The sequence below is a fragment of the Berghia stephanieae genome, chromosome 3 (assembly GCF_034508935.2).
Source record: "Berghia stephanieae isolate SIO BIC M18660-M18661 chromosome 3, UCSD_Bste_1.3, whole genome shotgun sequence".
In the NCBI taxonomy this organism is placed as follows: Eukaryota; Metazoa; Mollusca; class Gastropoda; order Nudibranchia; family Aeolidiidae; genus Berghia; species Berghia stephanieae.
The window spans coordinates 35697820-35723625 of NC_088362.1; the positions used below are offsets into that span (position 1 = coordinate 35697820).

The 25806-nt window shown below is 37.2% G+C and overlaps 1 protein-coding gene across 1 annotated transcript; it reads left to right on the forward strand.

Moving 5' to 3' along the window:
- LOC144969533 (uncharacterized) lies at positions 1 to 25806 on the forward strand. Its single transcript, XM_078908667.1, has 6 exons — positions 1 to 155; positions 457 to 536; positions 11622 to 11715; positions 13907 to 14008; positions 19169 to 19319; positions 24796 to 25806. The coding sequence occupies exons 1-6, from the start codon at positions 87 to 89 to the stop codon at positions 25152 to 25154; spliced, it is 855 nt and encodes a 284-aa protein (XP_078764793.1). The 5' UTR covers positions 1 to 86; the 3' UTR covers positions 25155 to 25806.

The following is a 25806-nucleotide window of genomic DNA, read 5'->3' on the forward strand; positions in this document are numbered from 1 at the left end:
GTTGCGTTGTTGCGTGGACCGTGATGAGAGGATAGAAGAGTTAATTTATTTCTAAAACCTTCCCCCCTGACTTCAAAGAGTCAACCATGCAGCATTTTAAACTCTGTGCTTTGCTTTTTCTCACCTGCTTCGTTCTTCCGCTTGCCGCGGGTCAAGTAAGTAGTATGTGTGCAATGTGGCAAACGTCATCATCGTCATCATCATCATCATCATCATCATCATCATCATCACCATCGTCATCATCATTATCTTCATCAACATCAATGTTATTATCATCACCACCATTATCAACATCATCGCCACCATTCTCATCATCATCATCATCATCATCATCATCATTATCATCATCATCATCATCATCATCATCATCACCACCACCACCACCACCACCATCACCACCATCATCATCATCATCATCATCATCATCATTGAAATCATCTATATTTACATTTACAGAAGGCCAAGCCAGTGGTGAAGAAATTTAATCTGAATTTGAGCGGTGGGAAAAAAGCTGCCATCCAAGTCCGTGAGAAAGGGTAAACCATCATTATTACTCTACCCACCCCCATCCCCTTTAACCCTCTCCTTACCAACTATAGGGAAATCGTTACATTCGATGCGATGAAATCAACAATTTTCTCATTCTAGTTTCTTCTTTATATCACAAAACTTAAAGAAAAGTTTTTGTTATAGCTATAAAAAAACTTGACACTGTGTTGTAGAGCTCATTTTGCTGAATAATAATATTATGTATAGAATGTTCTTGTTGCTTTTATGTTTTGAGTAAGAAAAGTCTATCTTTGTGTTGTGTTGGCCTGGTGGTGCAGGGAAAATTCTGGAAATCGCTGGTAAGGAGATCGTTAAATTATTGTTCTCAACAGAGGGAACCTTCACTAAACGGCCAAGCAAAGCACCAATATTTCACTATGGAACAAACGTGAAGGAAACTAATTAGGGATGCTAAAGAGACTTCCCATGGTGAGGAGTTAATACAAACATTTTGAGCATTTATATAGCGCAAAATCCACTAAACGTGCTCAAAGAGCTTTACAAAGGGTCCCTGGCCAACAGCAATACTTAACATGTAGGACGTGACATGATGCCTGATAGGCGATATTACAATATATTTTCGGACAGAGACAACGCTGTTAACGGCCAGGTACTCATTTAACACTTGAGTACGGTGAGAATTTGTGAGTAAAGAGTCTTTTCCAAGGACTCAACTATGAGCCGAGTGAGGTTCGAAACCTGGACCTTCCGATCCGAAAGCGAGTGTCATACCACAAGACCAGATAGCCGCACAAATTAAATAGTAAGGCGTAATGATATCAAGTTTACAAAAAATAATTTACGAATTCAGATCACCAAACGTTTCATTTCACTAAATAAAAAAAAGTAGTCCTTCAGAGCTATTGGGCCCATGGATCCGGAGTTTTCCATAGCGTGAAACAAACAATAGCAATTGGTTGCTATCCCTTGGATAGGACGCTAGTATATCGCAAAGTACTTTCCGCCAAGTTTAACAGACTCAGCTACCCATTCACTGCTGGGTGGACAGGGGGTCGGAGAAAATCTCGACTGCACCCGGGATCGATCTCATTTCACTAAATATTTACATTCTTTAAAAAAAACGTGTCATTTAAACAATTTGGAACATGTCTTTTATTCAAAGATGATGAAATTGGGAATCGATTGAGGAGTAGAATAAAAGATTTATTTCACTTTTGTGTCTTGGACTTGGAACTTTGTTCCTAACGTGTGCCTGTAAGCTCAAGCAGCCGTTTGAAACACGTCCGATATCACCCTCCCCGCCCCCCCCCCCCCCCCCCCCCCCAAAAAAAAGAAAAGAAAAGAAAAAGCAAAAGTGAAAGATTCGTGGTGAATTTTTCCCCCAAAAAAACTTTTTTGATTTTGTTATAATTAATAGAAATAGCAGATTTTAGTGTCTTCACCACCCTTATCTTTCTTCTGCGATTTGCTTCTGAAGTCGGCTTTGAAGAATTTAACGATAACTAGTCACTCAAATGGTGAACTAAAAAATAACAACAAAGAGCTGAATGACGTCACCTCCATTCATTATATATATATATATATATATATATATATATATATATATATATATATATATATATATATATATATATATATATATATATATATATATATTATATATATATATATATATATATATATATATATATATATGAAATATTTCAACTCTCGTCATTTATAATTTATATATACGAGTAAAAAGCCCGCAATTTCGCGGGCAAAGAACTATTTTCATTTGATATTGTACCCACCATCATTTAATGAGGGCAGATTGGTAAACAACATTGTCTGTGTAACCTGGTACATCCTTTGTTGATTTTTCTGTGTGGCCCAACATGAAGTGTAAGCCACTATAGCCGCTGACCCGTGACACAGCAACATACAGTTGTCCGTGTGTGAAAACAGGTTGTGGTAAGAAAATCAACATGCCAAAATAAATCTGAAGTAGCAGACGTGAGCAGAGTTGAAAGACGATCCTGGGGAGGCTTTCCGAAAGCTCCTATAAAGGAAAACAACTCAAATAATATTCCCTCAACTAACCCCAAAGAAAAAATAAAACCTAGTACCTTTAACTAACCCTAATAGGAAAAACAAACACCCTAGCACCTTTGCTAACCCTAATAGAGAATAAAATTCTCCGATCTCGAGCTAACCCTAATAGAAAAAGAAACCCTCGGACTGCGTTGCACTACCTTTCAATATTTCACAAATCAAAATGGCGGCCGAGAATCAAAACAATAGTCAAATTAGGAAATTTTAACCTTTCACAAATCTATCAAGGTCTGTTCTAGAGTTTTTAAAACGCTTCTATATGATGACAAATTGAATGAATAAACGCCTGACAAAAGATCAACGGTGAAAATACAAATTGAAAGAATAATGGGGATGTAGGAGCTTACAGTACAGTACTCTGCTGATCATGTTTTGATTGTTGATCGGTAAAATTGAGAGTTTGCCCATAATTCAAAACTAAGTAATATACACTGATATATATATATACTTACATGAAAGAAATTGGGAATTTTGACCACTTTAATCCTGAGGTCAAATGAAATTCTGAAGCAGTCGCGAACAGTATCAAGTATTCCATCATAATTATGTCTACCTTTGGTTTGTTCGGGCTAGAAGCTAGACAGATACAATTGACAGTTTGCAGATAACGTTTAACTAAATATTTCCCAGGGCAATAATTATCACATCAATGGCATAAAAACGACAGTAATGTTAGCAGTAGAATTAATTGATGTTGTTAATCGGTGAAACTTAGTTAAAATTTCTGTAAATCCGAATACCTTAATGCGATCAATTGAATAATATCATTATGAATGCCACGATTTGCTGAAAAAAGCCAATCGGACAGCTCCTCGCTCTGTACTTGATGTTTATGCTGGACAGATAGAGTTGTGGGTGTGGCCATAAATTAAACCTGGGTATTATCCACCCGAAACCATCACATTGAAAGCATCAGAGGGGCAATAATAATAATACTTGATGTCATAAATAGATGAAAACTGTTGAAATGTTAGTGTATATCTGAAATCCTTAAAGTAATTAAGTGAATGCATTATTTTGAATGCAACGATTTGCGTAAAAACACCAAACTGACAACTTTTTACAGTATCGAAATTTGTTGTTTTTGAGAGTGTTAGTGTCGTCGGTACATATTTTATGATATCTGTTTGGCTCAACGAACTTTCAAATTGACTTTAAATTATATCAGGAAATTTATCTGTTTATCTATCTGAAAAAAATACATTTCTAATTTTCAAATCTTTCAGTAGAGTTGTGCGCCGTATAATTATTTTTATTGACTCAAATAGCACAATGTTCTCCATAAGGCTATATTTTTAAGGCTAGCACTATTCAGTATCTGATACTGAATAGTGGTTTTGCACTATTCAGTATCTGATACTGAATAGTGGTTTTGCACTATTCAGTATCTGATACTGAATAGTGGTTTTGCACTATTCAGTATCTGATACTGAATAGTGGTTTTGCACTATTCAGTATCTGACACTGAATAGTGGTTTTGCACTATAATACGGTGTTTTTTTTCCGAAACCCGACAAAGTTATGGGAAGAGGGCAGCTGTGGGAGTGAATCTCGGACTCAGAGAAGTGTACAACAGTGGGGAGTGAACCTGGGACTGGGTTTCAGCGGGTTTCGTAATAAAAAGCCGGACGACACCTGGCAATATCCGACAAAGTTATGGGACGTAGGCAGCAGCGTGTGTGTGTGTGTGTGTGTGTGTGTGTAGAGGCTGAGGGGTGGGGGGGAGGAGGGGGTGAACCTGAGATTCAGGGAAGTGTACACCAGTGGGGAGTGAACCTGGGACTCTGGGTTTTATAAAAAAGCAATAACAAATTGGGGAGGGGGGGGGGATTACTTTTGTACGAAACCCGACAATATGCGGCAAAGAAGTGGAAATTAGGCAACGCGTGGGGAGTGAACCTGGGACTCAGTGAAGTGTACACCAGTGGGGAGTGAACCTGAGACTATGGTTTTCGGCGAGCTTCAGCTAGTTTCATATAAAATCAATTACTTTTTTACAAAACCCGACGAAATCTTGCAATATCCAAGAAAGTTATGGGTAGTAGGCAACAGTGGGGAGTGAACCTGAGATTCGGGGAAGTGTACACCAGTGGGGAGTGAACCTGGGACTGGGTTTCGGCGGATTTTGTTATTTTAAAAAAGCAATTACTTTTTGTTTACGAAATGCGCCAAATGCCAACAAATTGGGGCAAAGTTATGGAAAGTAAGCAAATAATGGGGACTGAACCTGAGACTCAGGGAAGTGTACACTAGTAGGGAGTGAACCTAAGACTCTGGGTTTAGGCGAATTTCAGCGAGTTTCATATATAAGCAATTACTTTTTTATGAAACCCGACGAAACCTGGCAATATCCGACAAAGTTATTGAAGTAAGCAATAGTGGGGGGTGAACCTGAGATTCATGGAAGTATACACATGTGGGGAGTGAACCTGAGACTCTGGTTTTCGGCGGGTTTCAGCGAGTTTCATATAAATGCAATTACTTTTATACGAAACCCGGCAATATCCGACAAAGTTATGGGAGATTCAGGGAAGTGTACGCCAGTGGGGAGTGAACCTGAGACTCTGGTTTTTAGCGTGCTTCAGCGAGTTTCATATAAAAGCAATTACTTTTTTACGAAACCCGACGAAACCTGGCAATATCCGACAAAGTTATTGAAGTAGGCAACAGTGGGGGGTGAACCTGAGATTCAGGGAAGTGTACACTTGTGGGGAGTGAACCTGGGACTCTGGATATTGTAAAAAGACAATACCAAGGGGGAGGGGGAATTACTGTTTTACGAAACCCGCCAAAACCCGACAACGTTATGGGAAGCAGGCAGCAGTGGGGAGTGAATCTGGGATTTGGACACAGATGAGGATTGAACCTGGGACTGCGAGAGGCTGATACCAGTGGACAGTGAGCTCAGAATGTACTTTTATTTCGAAACCTACCGACATTATCAAAAGTTATGGGAAGTGGGCACCATTGGGCAATGAACCGGGACTCAGGGAAGTGCACACTGGTTGAGAGTGAACCTGGGACTGTGAGAAGAGGATATCAGTGGAAATGAACCTGGGACTATGGGAGTTGGGTACCAGACGAGAATGAAGCAATTACTTTTTTACGAAACCCGCCAAAACCCACCGAAAAAACCATAGACTTAGGTTTATTCCCCAATAGTGTACACTTCCCTGAGTCTCAGGTTCACTCCCCCACTGTTGCCTACTTTCTTTCCATAACTTTGTTGGATATTGTTGGATTTCGTAAAAAAGTAATTGCTTTTTTGTTACGAAACCCAGTCCCAGGTTCACTCCCCAATGGTGTACACTTCCCTGAGTCCCAGGTTCACTCCCCACTGCTGCCTGCTTCCCCTAACTTTGTCAGGTTTCGGCGTGTTTCGGCAGGTTTCAGGTTTCGTAAAAAAAGAAACACCCCTAAAAATACCACGTGTATTCAGTAAATAGATGTCAATTGTAGTGTAATATTCAGTATCCGTTTAAATTATCATTATCATTATTATTATTATTATTATTATTATTATTATTATTATTATTATTATTATTATTATTATTATTATTATTATTATTATTATATTATTATTATTATTATTATTATTATTATTATTATTATTATTATTATTATTATTATTATTATTATTATTATTATTATCACGTAAATTTTAATATAATACTGCAATTAATTCACGGAAGTACATCATTCAATTAAAAATGGCAGAAAGTCTGGCCACATATTTATAATGAATCGGGATTGTCTTAGATGACAAAACAAACAAACAAACAAAACAACAACAAGAACAACAACAACAACAAATGTGACAAACAGAAAAAAGCAAGATTTTAAAAAGTAATAAACAATAGAAGAGCACATCAATGAAAAACAACAACGAGATTATAACACATAAAAGATATTCGTAATAAATCGATAACTGATTAAATAACTCCTACTACTTGATTTAAAAATCATAATCATAATAATGATGATGATGACGATTACAACAACAACAATAATAATAATAGTAAGTAGAAATAATAATAATAAATAATAATAATAATAATAATAATAATAATAATAATAATAATAATAATAATAATAATAATAATAATAATAATAATAATAATAGTATAATATAAACATTAAAATATATTACAAGCAAATAAAATGATTAAAACAAAAATATTGGGGAAAAATAAAAGTTAACCCGGCCGGGATTTGAACTCTCGAACCTTAAGTTCAGAGTCAAACAGCTTATCCACCAAGCCATGGTGTCACTGAACTTTTAGTGAAATTTAATCATGTCTATTTAGACATCAAAAAATGTATTTGAATGCCACTCTTCTTTTGATATTTTGAACTATGTTAATTGCACAATAGCAGAAATTAAAAAATAACGATCAAAATATTTCTACAACTTTGAATCGGGCTGTCAGTTACTGCACGAGTTCAATCTGGTAGTAGGTCAGCAGTAGTGCCGCGCTGAGGATCGGACCGAGGACCGGTCCCACGGTCTTTTAGCTGTGAACCGTGGTCCAGTCCCAAAGAGGAAGACCGCCGGCGGTCCTCACTTCTTATCACCTTTCAACGGTCTCGCGCCATACTACTTCCCCAGCGATTCGTTGCCTCGGTCCTTTGCCTATCTTCCACCAATCACCACCCATCCCACTTAATTAATCGCACCCACCCCCCTTTGCCATACACTAAACGACACAGACGACCATAGAGGCAGACGACCACCTCCCTCCACTCCGCAAACCGCCCTTTCGTGTGTGAGATGGGGGGAACAGGAGGCGCACGCCTTGGACGATTCCATTATACGGGGTAAATTTCAAAATTTACTACACCATAATGATCGCAATGACAATGATCTATGATGAAGGCATGACCCCTCTTCTCTAATGGGTTATTGTTTGAAATGTATGTGACTACTAAAGATGTGTGTGTGTGTGTGTGTGTGTGTGTGTGTGTGTGTGTGTGTCGAACCTAGCAAGTTGCAAGTCTGATTTTTTGTTTTCTTTTGTCCATCTCTTGTCGCCACTCCTTTCTATCGCATTGTTGTCATTTAAAATAATACAATAATATTAAAATTTCGTTTGGTGTTTTAACTAATCAAGTAATATGAGTTTCATTAGTTTCTTCCGTCCAAAAAAAACAGTTATAACGTCTGTATTTTTAAAAGGTCCAATAGAATATTTGGGGACCCCGATAGCTCAGTTGATAGAGCACTCTCTTTATACGCAAGGGGCCAGAGATCGATCCCGGGTGCAGTCGATTTTTTTCTGAATCCCTGTCTACTCAGCAATGAATGGGTAGCTGAGTTTGTTAGATCTGGCGAAAAGTCACCATCGACCCCTCTTATCACCTCATCCACCCCCTCTTATTATAACTTCACGTCTCTCTCTTACTCTTCAATGCTCGCTGCCCTCTAATGTGTGTGTGTGGGGGGGGGGGAGGGGGGGGGGGGGTAGGAGTTGCGTGTGTGTATCAACGCCACGAACAACTCGATCAACGCCTTGGGCGATGCCATTATCTCCGTTAATGGGGATAAATTTCAAATTTTATTAAATTATCGAAGTAACAATGAATTACGGTGAGCAAATAAAGAAGGCATCACCCCTCTTCTCTAATTAGATTACAATTTGAAATTAGTGTGACTACTCCGTGTGTTTTACTCCTGTAGGCCACGGTTTTCATCGTGTAGCGGTCTTTAACGGTTCAAGAATGAACGGACCGGTCTAGAGACCGGTCCTTGCGGTCTTCATTTCCCAAGGACCGTAGGACCGTGGTCCTTAAGCTTGCCAAGGACCGCCCCGCACTAGTCAGCAGTTTATTTACATTCAACTGAGATTGTCGCACTTTTCACTCTCTCTATAATAAAAGAGTTCCTTATGGATACTGAATAGTGGCAAAGCACTATTCAGTATCTGATACTGAATAACCACTTCCTATATTATATATGTACTACACACCATTTGAATACGCAGACGCCCCCCTCACATATAAACCACAACACACAAGTGAAGAACGCAAAACAAGAAAACGACATAATATTACTTGGTTCAACCCACCTTTCGACAAAGACTTCAGCGCAAACATTGGACAGCAGTTCCTGAAGTTAATTGATACACACTTTCCAAAAAACAATAAACTACATAAAATTATCAACAGGAATACCATGTATGCGTAACATAGAACAAATAATAATAATAATAATAATAATAATAATAATAATAATAATAATAATAATAATAATAATAATAATAATAATAATAATAGATCTTTATTGTCCATAAATATGGCAAGTTGTCATTTAGTTACACTTGTTATAACGTTATATGATAACTATAACATTGAACAGATATTTCACTCCTACTTATTCTCTCTCTCTCTCTCTCTCTCTCTCTCTCTCTCTCTCTCTTCCTCTCTTTCTTTCACGCGTGCGATATACACAACATAAACATATTCATTTCATTTTCAATTCGTTACATTTTCGGCAATTCAACACCAAATATTATCATCATTATCAATTGGTCACTTCATCTAACATTAAATAAATTAATCAGTTAATCAGTCAACGTATATATCCTTGGTTTTGCTGTACCATATGAAATATTCAACATTTTTATTGCTGATGGAACCAACGTTGATTTATACTTGTTAGTTCTACATTTAATCTGACAAAACCGTCTCCCAGATGGTAAAATACTAAATTCATGGTATAAAATATGTTTTTTATTGTTGGTAATTGAGAATACTTTCCTTTCTATTGCTTTTCCATGAATTCTTTCTACTCCATCAAGAGGATGGTTTATTATTTTTGATGCCTCTTTGTAATTCTAAATCATCATACAACGCTTTATATAATATTAAGCGAAGGATAGGTCTTCAATCAACAAATCGCGAAATAAGATGAAATTAGCGGTGCAATTTTGTGTCGGAAGTAAACATAGCCGCCGCCATTTCGATTTCCTTGAGACAAAAACATTGATACGAACGATTTTTCCGAGGATTTGAAGCAGAACTCTAAACGTTAAAGTTTGAAGTACATACCATTCATTAATACGAATAATCATACAACGTTAAATACGTAAATGAGTGAAATGTTGTCATGAAACAAATAAATATCAAAAGAATTCATCACATAGGTGTAACTGTGCGCCGCTTTTCAGCGCCGCCATTTTGAAAAAAAATTTCAAGCCACAACAAAAAAATATTAAAAAACCACCGACAAGAGCAAAACACACCCACCAGAAAATGCAACTGCAGAAATAAGGAGCATTGCCCGTTAAACAAACAATGTTTAAAATCAAGTCTAATATACCAAGCCACAGTCACCAAAACTAAAACAAACAAGCAGAAAAAATATGTAGGACTTTTTGTTTTGTATACTTCTCCATTATCTAATGTCATCACTGGTCATGGGCTGCGCTATCATCTCTATGCAGATGATACGCAACTATATGCTACTGATAAAAATTAAAAATCTCGAAAATATTGTGAAACGTGTGGAAGAATGTGTGACGGATGTAAAAGAGTGGATGGAAGCAAACAAGTTGAAAATGAATGAGTCAAAAACAGAAGTGATGGTTGTGGGAAATAGAGGGCAGTTGAAGGTGAATGATGGTCTTGAGGTGTTGATTGGGGGGTGAAACGATCAAAGTTTCAAAGACTGTGAAGAATTTGGGTGTCTATTTTGATTCAGAAATGAGAATGTCAGCTCACAATTCTGCTCTCTGTAAATCTTTATACTTTCAATTGAAGAAAATCAGTTCGTTCCGTCAGTATATTGCTATTTGAACATGTAAAACATTGGTTGTCTCCCTCATTTTTTCGAAACTAGATTATTGTAACTCCCTGCTTGTCAACTTGTCTCAGGCTTCTATTAAACAATTACAACTACTGCAAAACAGTGCAGCAAGATTAGTTTTTGGCAAACGCAAATTTGATCATGCAACCCCTTTGTTGGCCTCTCTCCACTGGTTGCCCATTGAAAAGCGCACACATTACAAAGCAGCGTGTCTTGTTTATAAGTGTTTGACTGGTATAGCACGGCATATCTCACAGATCACGTGGTCATGTGTAAATTTGAAAATTACACTTTGAAATCGTGTAATGACCAAACGAAAATTTCGGAAAAAAAGATCAAGAACAAAATTTGGTGATAGATCTTTGCTTGTTTCGGCCCCAAGATTTGGAATGAACTACCACGTGGTCTGAGGGAGTGTAAGTCTTTACCTGCCTTTAAAAAGAATCTCAAGACACATCTTTACTGTATTTGTTTTTATTGACACTATGAATCCTTGATTTGGCTATGAATTTTTTATTATTATTATTTTTTTTTATATTGTAAAGTGCCCAGAGCTTGTGTTTTACACGAGAATGAGCGCTGTATAAATGTGTATTATTATTATTATTAGGACTAACGGAAAATAATTTCAAAACAAGATACAGCCTCCAAACCTCAACCTTTAGAAACACCAACAAAAAAACATCTACAAAACTCAGCGAACATATTTGGAAATAAAAAGACAACAAGCTAGACCACAGCAGTTCATGGAAAATTCTATCTAAAGCAACATCAAACACTCTCATGAAGCCACACTCAACACGAAAAATAAGATGTACAACAGCTGCCCACATAGAAGAAAACATGTACTAATCAACTACAAACCTACGGAACCACTTCAACAAGCAACAACAACACACAACAAACCAAACTCATGCAACACACAGTCCTGACGCTGGCCGGAAGGCCTGAAACATCGATGTAGACTGACTCCAACATCGTGGTAAATAATACAATGATTACTTACTTACTTACTTAGGCCGCCCCTTGGGGCGCCCAACATGAGCCAAAAGTTTTCGCCATTCTGTCCTGTCCTCCATAAGCGTACGCAGCTCCCGGGTGCTGTCCATTCCTGTGTCATCGAGCAGACAGTCAATGTAAGTTTTATTCTGCCTGCCTCTGCTTCTGGTTCGCTCAGGTGGTTCCCATAGCATGTTTTTGTTTTGTTTTTCAGCAATTCATTTACCTTGACATCAAAAAGCAAAACGTTGACCCAAAAAGGCTATGAGAAAGCTACAGTTGTCTATGACTTCAGCGGAAACAACGGGGTAAGTTACAAGTTATTACTAATTATATATATATATATATATATATATATATATATATATATATATATATATATATATATATATATATATATATATATAGATATAATTACATCTTCAGCACTGCATTATTAGATGTAATCGCCTTGGCAATAGAATTCAATAGTCTGGTGTCACGTCCGCCCGGCAACCAGCAGCTGGGTTCTAAAGAAAGAAAATCGGTACTTTTTATTCTTCATGCTGGCTAGAACTTTTTCGCAAGTCATGTGATCAGAATGTATAAAAGTCAAAACATGATCAGATTTATTATGTTTTTCTCCTCTGGATACATTTTTGTGCTCGTCGGAGAAGTATGTCATAAGGGCGTCAGCCATTGTTCCGACAGTTTAGAACCAGTAACTAAGTTAATATGCGTCATTAAGAGGGAAGTGACGTCATGATGTTGAAGATCGGAAGGTCCTGGGCTCGAGCCTCGATCAGCGCATAGGGTGAGTCCTTGGAAAAGACTCGTTACTCTCCCACCGTATTCAAATGTAAAATGAGTACCTGGCCGTGAACAGCGTTATGTCTGTCCGAATAAAATTGTAATATCGCCTAACAGGCGTCATGCAATGTCTCGTCCTACATGTTAAGTGTTGCTGTTGCCAAGGGACCCCTTGTAAAGCTGGTTGAGCACGTTTAGTGGATTTTGCGCTATATAAAAGCTCAATTTAAAAAAACAACATAAAATTTGAATTGACACCCAAGTGCACAAATTAACATGGTAACCCATCGCAATTGTGGGATTTATTCAACATTGTTGTAATGGACACAATTTTGGGTTGGTTTGAGGGTAATTTCATAACAACAAATAGCACATAAGAATTTGGCTTATCAGACCTGCAAATAAGTGCTGGTCGTTGAAAGTAATGAATTTAGCTTATTTTAAGAATTGAGCTATTTATATAGTGCAGTATCCACCAAACGTGCTCAAAGCGCTTTACAAGGGGTCCTTGGCCATTAGCAACATTTAACATGTAGGACGGGAAATGACGCCTGTTAGGCGATATTACAATTTTTTGGACAGAGACAACACTGTTATCGGCCATGTACTAATTTTACACCTGAGTACGGTGAGAGAATGTGAGTAAATAGTCTTTTCCAAGAAATCAACTATGCGCCGAGCGAGGCTCGAACCCAGGACCTACCGATCCGAAAGCGAGTGTCATACCACTAGACCACATAACCGCACATAATGCATCCATGTAGGAGAGTGAGATTTGTTTTCTGATTCTTCAAAACACGTTTGTTTTTCAGTTCTGATTGGACAATTATTCCCTTAATTTAGTAGCATTTTCATTGTAACCATGAGACAATAACAATTTATTTTATCTAATCCACAACCCAATATACAACGGTTTTGGGTAAAATCATAGATTTATGTCACAAGACAATTTATATTAGCTAATCTACAACCCAATAAGCAACGGGTTTGTGGGAAATCATAGATTTATTCCACAAGATGTTTTATGACCGTGTTTTGTGCTTCAACTATTAATCCCCTATTTAGATATCGGTGTCTCAATGGTTGAGATATTATAACAACGAATCGTCAACTAGAAAAGGCAGCAGTGTATTTAGAAAATAATGTATCGTATTGTTGACAGAGAGAGAGAGAGAGAGAGAGAGAGAGAGAGAGGAGAGGGGGAGAGAGGGAGGGAGAGAGAGAGGAGAGACAGAGAGAGAGAGAGGGAGAGAGAGAGAGGGGGGGGGAGAAGGAGAGTTGGGGGAGAGAGAGACCGTGATAAATAGGAGGGAAAGAGAGAGAGAGGAGGGAAATAGAGAGAGAGAGGGAGAGAGAGAGAGAGAGAGAGAGAGAGAGAGAGGGGGGGGGGGGAAGAGAGAGAAAGAGAGAGAGAGAGGGGAGAGAAAGAGCGCGAGAGGAGAAGAAGAGAGAGAGAGTGAGAGAGAAAGAGAGAGAGAGAAAGAGAAGAGAGAGAGAGAGAGAGAGAGAGAGAGAGAAGAGAAAGAAGAGAGAGAGAGAAGAGAGAGAGAGAGAGAGAGAGAGAGAGAGAGAGAGAGAGAGAGAGAGAGAAAGAGAAAGAGAGAGTTAATCCAAATTAATCAAAAGCATTGTCATTATTTATCTCAACATAAAGAGGATTTTAAACATTTATTTTCTTTGAAATAAATGTCAACAATTTTTGATCCCCAGAATGTTGTCGTTGTGTCTGGTAAAGGGAAAGCTGCCAAATGTTATTACAAGTCCATACAAACCACCAAAAAAGGGTTTGGAGATACCTTGACTGGACAAAAGGTGAGGTTTAAAAAACAAAAAACAAAAACAAAAGAAAAACTCCCTTCCCTTTATTATATTTCATCCATAATGGATTTTTTTTCTCTTTATGATCTATTCCATGGGAAGACTGGAACAACACAGTCGTTAGCCGCAGCGCAGCGCCGTAAAGTGAGCTAGCGCGAGTTGACTTGGTCAATGTCACACAACGAGACGGTAATCCAACTCGGTACCTTTTAAACCTTTTTTAAAACTTAACTCTGGGTCATCATCATCATCATCATCATCATCATCATCATCATCATCATCATCATCATCATCATCATCATCATCATTATCATCATCATCATCATCATCATCATCATCATCATCATCATCATCATCATCATCAGAACGGGTATTACTCTAATAAACTCTAATAGGCCCATCATAGAGCTTGTCATGGTCTCAAATGAGTAAAGAGCTACTCGACTATGCATAAAACAAAGATATGAAGAATAAGGCCCCAGAATTTACCAGTTACTTTAAAATGAAGAACAAGTAACGATTTGTTTAAGATGAAATAAAAAGAAAGATGAAATTTAATTAAATGAGATGATAATGATTATGGCAGTTACAAATAGAAAGATTGAGATATTACGTAACTTGACTTACTTGACTTAGATGCCTTTCGCGTCTCGACCGAAAGATCGGGTCGCCTTGGCTGTTTCCAGTATTTCCTGTGTGAGGTGTCTCCAATATTGCCGGTCCTCTGCTAGGGTTCTCAGATTTTCAAGGTCCCCTGCCGTTATGAGACTAATGCTTTGTCCAAGTGTTGTGAGGTTTTTGTTTAGGATCACAGGGAGTGTTGTGATCGGTCTTCCTCTGAAAAGGTTCCCGTGTTTTTGGAAGTATCCCGACATGGCTTGGTTAGCTGGTATGTTTTTGTCCCTGCGTAGTATGTGACCGAAAAGTTGCCATCGTTGTTGTAAAATGTCAAGGGAGATTGGTCTTTCTTTTGTGATCTTATAGAGTGATTCATTTGAGAGCTTTTTTGGGTATTTGATGTCCAGTACCCTTCTTAGCTGTGTGCGATGGAAGGCATCCAGATGTTCTTCTTCGGATTTTGTCAACGCCCAAGTGCCGCAGTTATACAGAAGTACCGGTTTTACAAGAGCACGGTACAGTTTCAGTTTGGGTTTTCTCTTTATTTTGTCACCTCTAATCCATACATTGGTGAGTTTACTGAGTGCGGCGTTTGATAGCTGTTTTCTTCTTTGTACATCCTCGGTGTCTCCAATTACGTAACTTATGATAATATAATATCAGGTTTGTAAGGTTCCACTTCCAGGCAGTTGAGAAGGGTTGAATTATCTATTCCTCCGACGGCGGGCTCAGGTTTGATTCTTGTTCTGTCAAAGACTGCACTGTCAAAGGCAAAAGCTCCGATGTCTTGATGGTGGAGATAAAAGTATCCCAAAAGATACAAATCTTCAAATATATAATGTGAGGAATGGAGCGGCTGGACGTCCGGCATAGATTATTTTGTGGAGAGAAGGGTGTGTAGAATGTTAGACCTGTCAGCTTTTATAATAAGTGGCTACGTGACTTACTTACTTACTTATCCGAACCAGCGACCACCTGAGCTCTAGCCCTTCGGTCTTGTGCCATGACGTAGAAGTTAGACGTCTTTTGTAGTTGTTCCAGGTGATTATAGTGTTACTGATGCTTGGATTTGGTGGGAGGAATGTGCATCTCAGGTCTTCAAGAGGTTGACATTCAAGCAAGTGGTGTGTTACTGTTTCATTGGGGTGTTGACATAGGGGGCAGGAAGGGGATGTGTCTTTTGTAATTTTGCTTAAATGGTTGTTGAGCGGTATGTGTTGTGTTCTTAGTTGAAATATGATGCTTTGCTGGTGTCTTCTGAGCTTATTCAGGCAATCAGTCTTCACAGGAGTGGTCATATGGGAAAACATACATCTACCCGTGGTGCTCATTGCCCAACTGTTCATCCATTCTTCTCTCTTATTTTTTTTTGGATTATTTGTTTCGCTGTGTCCAAGGATACTGGAATTGATGGTTGTAAAAGTGTTGAGCCGAGTCTGGCAAGTCTGTCTGCATTGTCATTTCCTGGTATATTTGAATGTCCCGGTATCCACTGGAGAGATAAGTCTACTCTGTGTGTTATATGGAGTTCATCTCGTGGCTACGTGACAGAATGTAGAACGAAAAGTATTCACTAATTTGAAATTAATTCGAAGGAAGGCTATTAAAGGAAAGATGATCTAATATTAGAAGGTAAAGTTTTTCTAAGCCTACTGGAGTGAGATGAATTCAGTTCTTACTAAAATAAAAATTTAATAAGATAAATGTGAACAATCTTTTGCTGTGACAGAGCTGAGCAGATAATGACGCCGTCAAAACATGACCCAGATAATTAGATGCAAATGACCCGAGCTATGCTGCAATTGCCCTTTAATCATGTCATACGCATCCAATCAACAGTTTTGTTTACACATTGCTTAGCAGCAGACTGTCAACTATCAAAGGACAGGGGTCGCTTGTCTTGTTCCGTTCCCAATCGTGAGCAGTTATCTTGAGACCTAAAGTTTGTTTCAAACTCGGAACAAACTTTTATCACGAAAGGGCAAAAGTCAATAATATTATGAATAGGCTAGACTTTCACCGGTCGAAAGTGTTTGGTGCTACTGACTACGAAAGATGGTTGTATTTTTGTTATTGTTTGTTTTAAAAAACAACTTTTGTAGACATTCCAACAACTGGGGGCGGGGGATTCTTTTTTTTTTTTTTTTGGTTATGATTGACACACGTTCCAAATTGTAACTGTGTGGTTTAATCTACATGAAATAACAATCAAACTCAATTCACAAACAAAATCTATCCTCGCTGCCGGCTTTTCTTCTCTTGACAACCCATTTTCCCTTGTTTGTTCAACTATCGTTTTCACGCACCCTCTCGCACCTCGTCCCACAATTCCGTGCACATCAATCAACAAATCACAAACTGTTAGGCCTACCAATTAAAAACCCACAATCCATCTAGTATTAGGAAAAACGTCTTTTCTCAAAAGAATCCTAATAAATCACAGCATGAGAATGAAGCAGACTTGAGTGAAGGAAACGTCGACGGGAGAATCGTTGTGGTAGTGACTGTGAGTGTTAGTCAAATTACGAAGTGAATCGTAAAGATGAAAACAAATCTACAAAGCATTCTAAAATTATGAGAGAGAGAGAGAGAGAGAGAGAGAGAGAGAGAGAGAGAGAGAGAGAGAGAGAGAGAGAGAGAGAGAGAGAGAGACCGGAAAGCTGTTACGGGTTAACACTGAATTCAATATTTACAATCTATGCAAATTACAAACTCGAAAACGGAAATTGAAACCGTTTGGTTTCGCGTTCGAGGCTGGTGATTACTACTTTTGAAGTCTGAAAACGTAGCGCACAAAATAGGTATCCCGTTTATTGTTGTTTACATTGTACATAATACTACACTCTTAGTGAAAACAAAAATGCACAAATGAACTTTTATATTAGTTAGATTCATCATATATGGCTAAATCATTCTGAAAATCAGGATCCAAATAGTTGTTCTTGTTTTGTTCAGGCAAGCGCATTTATTTTGAATAATTAACTTTACCGTGGTCTAAATATAGATCGAACGTAACTTTTTGATATATTTTACCATTTGTTTCATAAAATATCAATATCTAGACAAAATTTTATGCGTGATCGAATATCTATGAGTAATAGCTTCTTTTGCCACCTAACAACCATATATTTATGGTTATTATTTTTCTATAATTTGCTATGGAAGGTGAGGGATCGAAGGAAGGAACACGTGTTTTAGCACGTGCTGCCAGTCTCTTTGTTTTGATGGCGCCATTATTTGCTCCGATCTATTGTGTGACAAATTGTACCAACTTTGGTCGGAGGAGTGAACACCACTCCACTGAGAATGAAATCACCTACGGTGCGCCATTACCCAATCAAGACGAAGATGACGGCGTTGGTGAGTCAAATTATGACGGATATAAGGGATTCCCGGTTTTAAGACGATTCCTAACAGTCCGTTGGCGAAACCTTCAGACCATTCGCCACAATTCCCGTTTCTTGTGAATGGATTGTCGTGATATTGGTCATGGATGGGAAGAAAAGTATTGGACTTACAATTGGCGGGAAAATGGAAACAGGGACGCCCAAAGACTATGGTAAAGGACGATATGAAGAAACTGGGCCTGGAGGAAGATGATGCTCTGAACCGAGATGCATGGAGATGTGGTATTCATTATGGCAGCCCTGCAAAATATGGGATAAGCTGAAAGAAGAAGAAGGTCATGAATATTGTTGTCCTCAGCTTGGGTGGTATTTCTTTGTCTAATCCGCCCTGAAAAGTTAGAAACTTTACCCGTTTTGTTGTTCCTTTGAATAATCGGCTGCGCAACACGACAGACAATCAAGACAATGCTGCAAAAGATGCAGACGTTCCTCATCAACACCTGTCCCAGACGCATCTACAATAACAGATGTCCTGACAAGATCCAAATTGAAAACATGTGGGAGAGAGCTGGCAGGAACCATTGACGGAGTCAATTCTGCGGAGGAATTGGGGCTGGATAAGACACACATTGGGAAAGCCAGAAACCAGCACCACACGCCAATTCCTGACCTGGGAAGAGAGACCGGCCACGCAGTGGTTGAATGCGAAACTCGGAGGCAGGACTAGAATAAACTAGCAGGGAGCAACAAAAGCAGCCCTAAAGCAGAGTGCGCTGGAGAGGAGTCTTTGGTGGTCTATGCTCTTCCAAAGAGCCAAAGGCCTAAGTAAGTAAGAAAATAAGTTGAATAAGCGGACAAAAGTTGAATTGATGCAACCACCTGTCAGAACTTACACTCATTCAAGAATTGGTGCGTTAATATTATTATTATTATTATTATTATTATTATTATTATTATTATTATTATTATTATTATTATTATTATTATTATTATTATTATTATTATTATTATTATTATTATTATTATTTTGTTTAGTAAGTTTTGTTCCTCTATAGACACTCGACTCAATTTCGTGCTGGCGAGAGTTGGACTCAAACTAAAGACCTACACGTCCAATGCCTTGTACGTGACTTCAAAGCCACATAATTACATTTATATCTGATTTTTAAAATTATTTCTTTACATACAGAACACAGACGTTGACTTCGGCACCACAATGAAGGTTGACGGTAGAGGGTCCGCCAAGAAGACCAGCGATGCCAAGAACTGGCTCAAGAAAGTGCCGTCTGTGAAGCAACTGTGCAAAAAAGCTTCCATCATTGAATTGACAAATCTCGATTGTAAGTTGTTATATTTTTTTTTAAAAACTTAAACTTAAACTTGAGCTTTTATATAGCACAATTTCCACTAAACGTGCTCGAAATGCTTTGCAAGGGGTCGCTGGCCAACAGCAACACGTAACATGTAGGACGTGACATGACACCTGTTAGGCGATATTACAATTTTTTTCGGAAAAAGACAACGCTGTTAACGGTCAGGTACTCATTTTACACCTGAGTACGATGAGAGAATGTGAGTAAAGAGCCTTTTCCAAGCACTCAAGTATGCGCCGAGCGAGGCTCGAACCCAGGACCTTCCGATCCGAGAGCGAGTGTCATACCACATAGCCGCACATATTAAAAAAAAATCCTGGGTTCGATTCTCAGTCAGAGTGGTGCATAGTTGAGTCATTGAAAAAGGTTCTCTATTTTCACATTCTCTCATCGTACTCGGGTGTGAAATAAGTACTTGAACGTGACCAGCTTTGTCTCTGTCGGAAAAAATGTAATAATATCGTCTAACAGGTGTTCATATGTTAATTGTTGCTGTTGGCTGTGAACCCCTTGAAAAGCGCTTTTAGCACGTATACTTAATATTGCTCTATATAAATGCTCGCAGTTTGTTTTCCCTTTTTCCTTTTTAAAAAGAATCTGTTTCTTTCTTTTTTTTCTTCAATTTCTGATCTACTGGCCCCATATGGTCAACAAGGTTGGAAGATAACATTGTTCAGTACAGACCATGTTAAATTTTCCCCAACGGGCACAGAATTACTGGCGAATCTATAAGTTATAAAACTATTTATTACACGTTGCTATAAGAGTGACTTGAAACCTTTATGGTGATTATTCATCTTACCAACGCCACTACCACATTATCTCATTCGTCTGTAGTGTTTCATCCATCCTATTTTGTTGATAAAGGGGAAACCCGAAACGTCCATTTTATCTGTTTTCGTATATTACATTGAAGCTGACATTCAATTTCACATTGTTGTTTAGTTACTCGTGAGAGAACGAAGTCACGGTGCCTGTCTTTGCAAGGGCAATACGATTGGTGGGAATTGCTTTGTGGCCCTTCTGGTGCCAGATTCATTTATGCGCACCCACATACTTTATTACCGGACCTATTTTGATCGTTGATGGCTCAAAAGATTCGTCTTGATCTATGTTAATTTCAACAATAAACAAAAATGAATATAACAGCTTTAAAAAAAGAACGAAATACGAAATACGGAACGTTTGGGGCTCAAAACCATTCTTCAGTCAACAAAAACAAAAAACAAAAAAAAAAAAAACACAACAAAAATACATAAATACATTACTAAATTCCAGACTTAGTAATGTATTTATGTCTTTATTATTATTATTATTATTATTATTATTATTATTATTATTATTATTATTATTATTATTATTATTATTATTATTATTATTATTATTATTATTATTATTATTATAAATAATAAATAAATAATGAATTTATATAGAGCCTAAACATCCACATTAATCGTGCTCTGCGGCGCTTTACGTAATAAAAATGTTATATAAAAAAATCACGACACTACATAATAAGCATGAATACAAAAACAAAATCTAAACAACATCTATTTCATAAAAAATAAGCATCACGGAACAACTCAGTCTTCAGACATTTCCTGAAATATGATAACATTTCACAGGACTGTCCGAGGACTGAGTGCGTTCCATAGACGTGGAGCTACGGATGAAAAGGCTTTTTTACCGAAAGTGGATTTTGAGGTGGTAATCTTTAGAAGTTGGGACTGAGATGATCTTAAATTTCGAGTGGGTTCATATTTTTTAAATCAGTTCCTGTAAATATTCAGGTGCCAATCCATCCAGACACCTAAAAACATAGCACAATATCTTAAATCCTATACTAAACTTCACAGGAATCCAGTGCAATCAAGGCCGTGGTGCAATTCCTGGAGAACTGGTGTTATATGATCTCTTTTTTTTCGTTAATTTAATAAGTCTAGCCGCTTTATTTTGAATTTTTTGTAGTTGATGAATTAATCTACTTTGACAGCCAATGCAAAGGGCATTACAATGATCTAATCTGCTAGTAATAAAAGAATTAACAAGCATCTTTGTAATATCCTCATCAATATAATGTCTGATTCTTCCAATGTTTCTAATGTGATAGTTACACCATTGACATATTTTTAAAAACATGATCTTCCTTGGATAACGCCTGATCTAAATACATCCCAAGTTTTCTCACACAAGAACTAGGTTCAATAGTATTTTAACCCACTAGTATCTCATTTGTAGATATTTTTGAGAGTTGATACCTATTTCCAAAAATTATCATTTCTGTCTTGTCATCATTAAATTTAAATTTGTTTAGTTTCATCCAATACAATTTTCCATAACAGATACTGATGACAGCTCTGATTCATTATTGAGTTTTGTATACAGCCGAGTGTCATCAGCATAAAAATGAAAATGAATGGAAAAGGTGGATAACATATCAGAAAGGAGAGCAGTATACATTGTAAAAAGGAGGGGGCCGGGAATAGATCACTGAGGATCTCCACACGATAATATGGATGGAGTTGATCCATGGTTTTCTATGATTACCCACTGAGGTCTTTCAAACAAATGTTCCTTTAACCAGTCTAAAGCTGTGCCACGGATATAAAATTGATCCTAGTAAAACGAGCATTGCAGCACTTTTATTATTTATATCATTTACAATATCATTAAAATCTTTAAATAATACTGTTTCTGTGCTATATGAGGCTTTGTAGGCAGATGAAATTTAATATTTAAGGATTCGTCTCTATATGGTTACTAAGACGAAAAGCAACGACTTTTTCAATTGATTTTGAAATGAAATTCAAATTTGACACAGGTCGAAAATTATTTAACTCATTGCAGTCAAGATTTGCATTTTTTCTTCAGGGGTCTAACCAAGGCATGTTTCAGCATATTTGGAAAATCGGGCAACGCTAGACTTTCATTAACGATAGATGCAATTGTTGGAGCAGGATAATTTGTTACGGGTTCAAACGACGTTAACATTTTATAACGGGTGTTCATAGTTTTTAATTGGTCGTGTCGTGCAGGAAAGTGTTGTGTTTTCCTGTAGTGTCTCTTCAGTTGATGTTGCTCTTTCAGGCGATGTCACGTTTCTTGTCACTGTTGGTCCGTTGGTGAAGTCACATGGCTTGTCATTTCAACTAGTGACGTCGTGCTGGGATGTGGATAAGATGGTATTGTGGCACTGTCGTTGTCTAGTTCCTCTCGGATGTTGGAAATTTCTCTGTGAAAAAGGTGTTGAATTTGTCACAGAGTTCTTTTGGAGATGCATTTGTAGGTAGATTTGTTGTATTCAATGGTGTGATCATTTCTTTGATGGTATCATAAAGCTTTTTAGAATCACGTTTGCTTTTTATCAAAGTGTCCTTCACATATTGCCGCTTGGTACTGACTATTCGTTGATTGTTATCATTTTTGGATTTTTCATACATTTGTTTGTGAATTTCTAGCCCAGACTTACGCCAAATACGTTCCTTACATTGATCTTAAAAAATACTGGGTGGTGGTCTGAAATGTCTGGGTTTCCGATCCTGATCTCACTAGTGGAAGTATCGATAGACCGTGTGATAACGAGATCGAGGGTGTGTCCACCCTCGTGAGTTGGTCCTTTGACATTTTGTTTGAGATTGAATATTTCTAGAAGTTTGGTGAAGTTGTTCGAAATCTCGGGATGAAAATTAAAATCACCTTGGATAATAATTTCTCCATTCTCGGTGTTTTTGCGTGGAGAAAGTCTTCAAATTCTTATATAAAAGTTTTATTAGTGCTCTTGTTTTTAGTTGATGGTGGTGGTCTGTAAATGGTTACGACGTTAAAGTGTCTGTTATTATGACTAAAGTGAATGTCGATGCATTCAAATGAGTCGAAGCTTTGTTTTTCTCCTTTGATAATATTCAATTGGTCTCTGAAAACACACATCAAACCACCTCCACGTCTTTGGTCTCTATTTTCTTGATGAGATGAATAGCCGCTGGGGATTACCTCGTTTATTGGTATAGTGTCAGAAGATGTTATCCATCTCTCTGTGATAAAGAATAAATCCAATTTGTTTTCGATGATAAAATCATTTATTAACACAGCTTTATTTCGCACAGAGCGGGCATTCAGGAGAGCACATTTCAAATTGTTTTCGTCATCTGTACTCCTTTGTTGTTGCTGTTGTCGCCACCGTTGTTGCCGTAAAGTAATAAGGTTGGATGGGAGAGGTGATGCTGATGATAACGACGATGGTGATGGTGGTTGTGGTGGTAACGATATGGAAGATGACAGCGATGATAATGGTGGTGGTGCTGACGATAACGACGACGATAACGACAATGGCAATGATCGTGGCTTTAAATCAATTGTTGTGTATGTGGGTGGGGGTCGTGATGGTTTGTAATGGTGGGGGCGATGTGGTCTGTGGCCAGTGAACACTGGTATCGCCCTTTGTTTTCTTGTTCCACCCCGTTGGTGTGAATTTGACTCAGTGCCGTCAACAAGAGACGTTGGTTGTTGACGGCATTGGAAATAAAACGTCGATGTTAAAAATAACGTGGTGAAAAAAAATCTCTCGTAATGTTCTAGAAGAAAAAGATTGGTAAAATCAGGTTTTACCTTAAAATCCATTTTAAAAAAATCAGAATATCACAGAAATAGTTCGTTTGGTATTAAAATTGATTTCAGATAATTAAACACAACACCATCACAAGATTAACCATATAAAAATCCACATTGAAGCGTAAGAATTTAAAGTAAAATCGAAAAGAAAGACACATGTAAACAAAAACGTGTCCTGCCGGTTAGGCGTGTTACATAATATATTATTATTATTATTATTATTATTATTATTATTATTATTATTATTATTATTATTATTATTATTATTATTATTATTATCATTATTATTATTATTATTATTATATTATTATTATTATTATTATTATTATTATTATTATTATTATTATTATTATTATTATTATTATTATCATTAGTAGTAGTAGTAGTAGTAGTAGTATAGTAGTAGTAGTAGTAGTAGTAGTAGTAGTAGTAGTAGTAGTAGTAGTAGTAGTATAGTAGTAGTAGTAGTAGTAGTAGTAGTAGTAATAGTAATAGTAGTAGTAGTATTACTATTATTATTATTATTATTATTATTATTATTATTATTATTATTATTATTATTATTATTATTATTTATTATTACCATCATCATCGTCATCATCGTTATTATTATCATTATCATTATTATTATTATTATTATTATTATTATTATTATTATTATTATTATTATTATTATTATTATTATTATTATTATCATCAACACCATCTTCATTATCATCATCATCATCACCATCATCATCGTCATCATCATCATCATCATCATCATCATTGTTATTCTGTGACGTTTATTCAGATAATAATGATTACAATTTATTCTTAACTTTTCATTCTACAGCATCTTCAGATTTAAGCAACACCGAGGAACAGAAATTCATAGGGTTGGACAAAAACATCGCTATAGTGTTCGACGCCACTCCGGTATTTCCTATTGGAACAAACAAACTCCCCCAAGATATGATCGCGCTTGGAAACTCAGGAAGTGGAACTGGAAATGGGAACAAGAACAAGAAGAAGAACAACAAGAAGAATAAGAACAAGAACAAGAAGAACAAGAACAAGAACAAGAACAAAACGACCACAACGCCGATGATGCCAACAACAACGACGACGACAAAGCCGGAAACTCCGGCTGGCATTGGAAACCCGTTCCTGGTTGCAAGACCAATGCCAAAACTACCAGGATTCCCTGGTTAAACGGTTACCCAGCGCGTCCAAACGGTGTTATGCCGCGGGCAACCAGAAGACAATAAAGGAATTTTAAGTTGAAATAACTGGAAAGGTAAAATTTCAGGTTTTTGTCCGTTTATGAAATTTTATGCATTTTCATCAAAAGAAATAGGAAGACGTGTCTCAGGTCCCACAGTTTTGGTAAAATAAAAAATATTTTTAGCATCTAGATCAGCCGGACATAACCTCAAATCGTGACCCACTTTTCCAAAACGGTGTTAAATCGGGAAGAACTAGATCCTGAACATTAATGAATCCATCTGAATTTAAAATAAGATACTTTGGTAAAATTATTCAAATCTATTGAGGAGAATTCTTGCAGTTTCTGACGTTGCAAAAGAAGGACATTTTCAATTTTCTAATGATTTTAAACTTTAAATTTACTTTTCCGAAATTTGTTTCAACCCCGGGGACATAATACCGTTTTGAGACGCTTGGCTACAAATGAGACAAACGGATTTCAATGACGTCATGGGTACATTGCAATGGAGAGTCCATCCACATTGTGCCTAGACGATTACGACATAGATTTGTGTGATAAGAGTTTCTCTTTGTATTTTTTGTAATTGAAAGAAGACCTCTATAAATAATGTAAACAGTTTGTTGAATTTCCTTACTT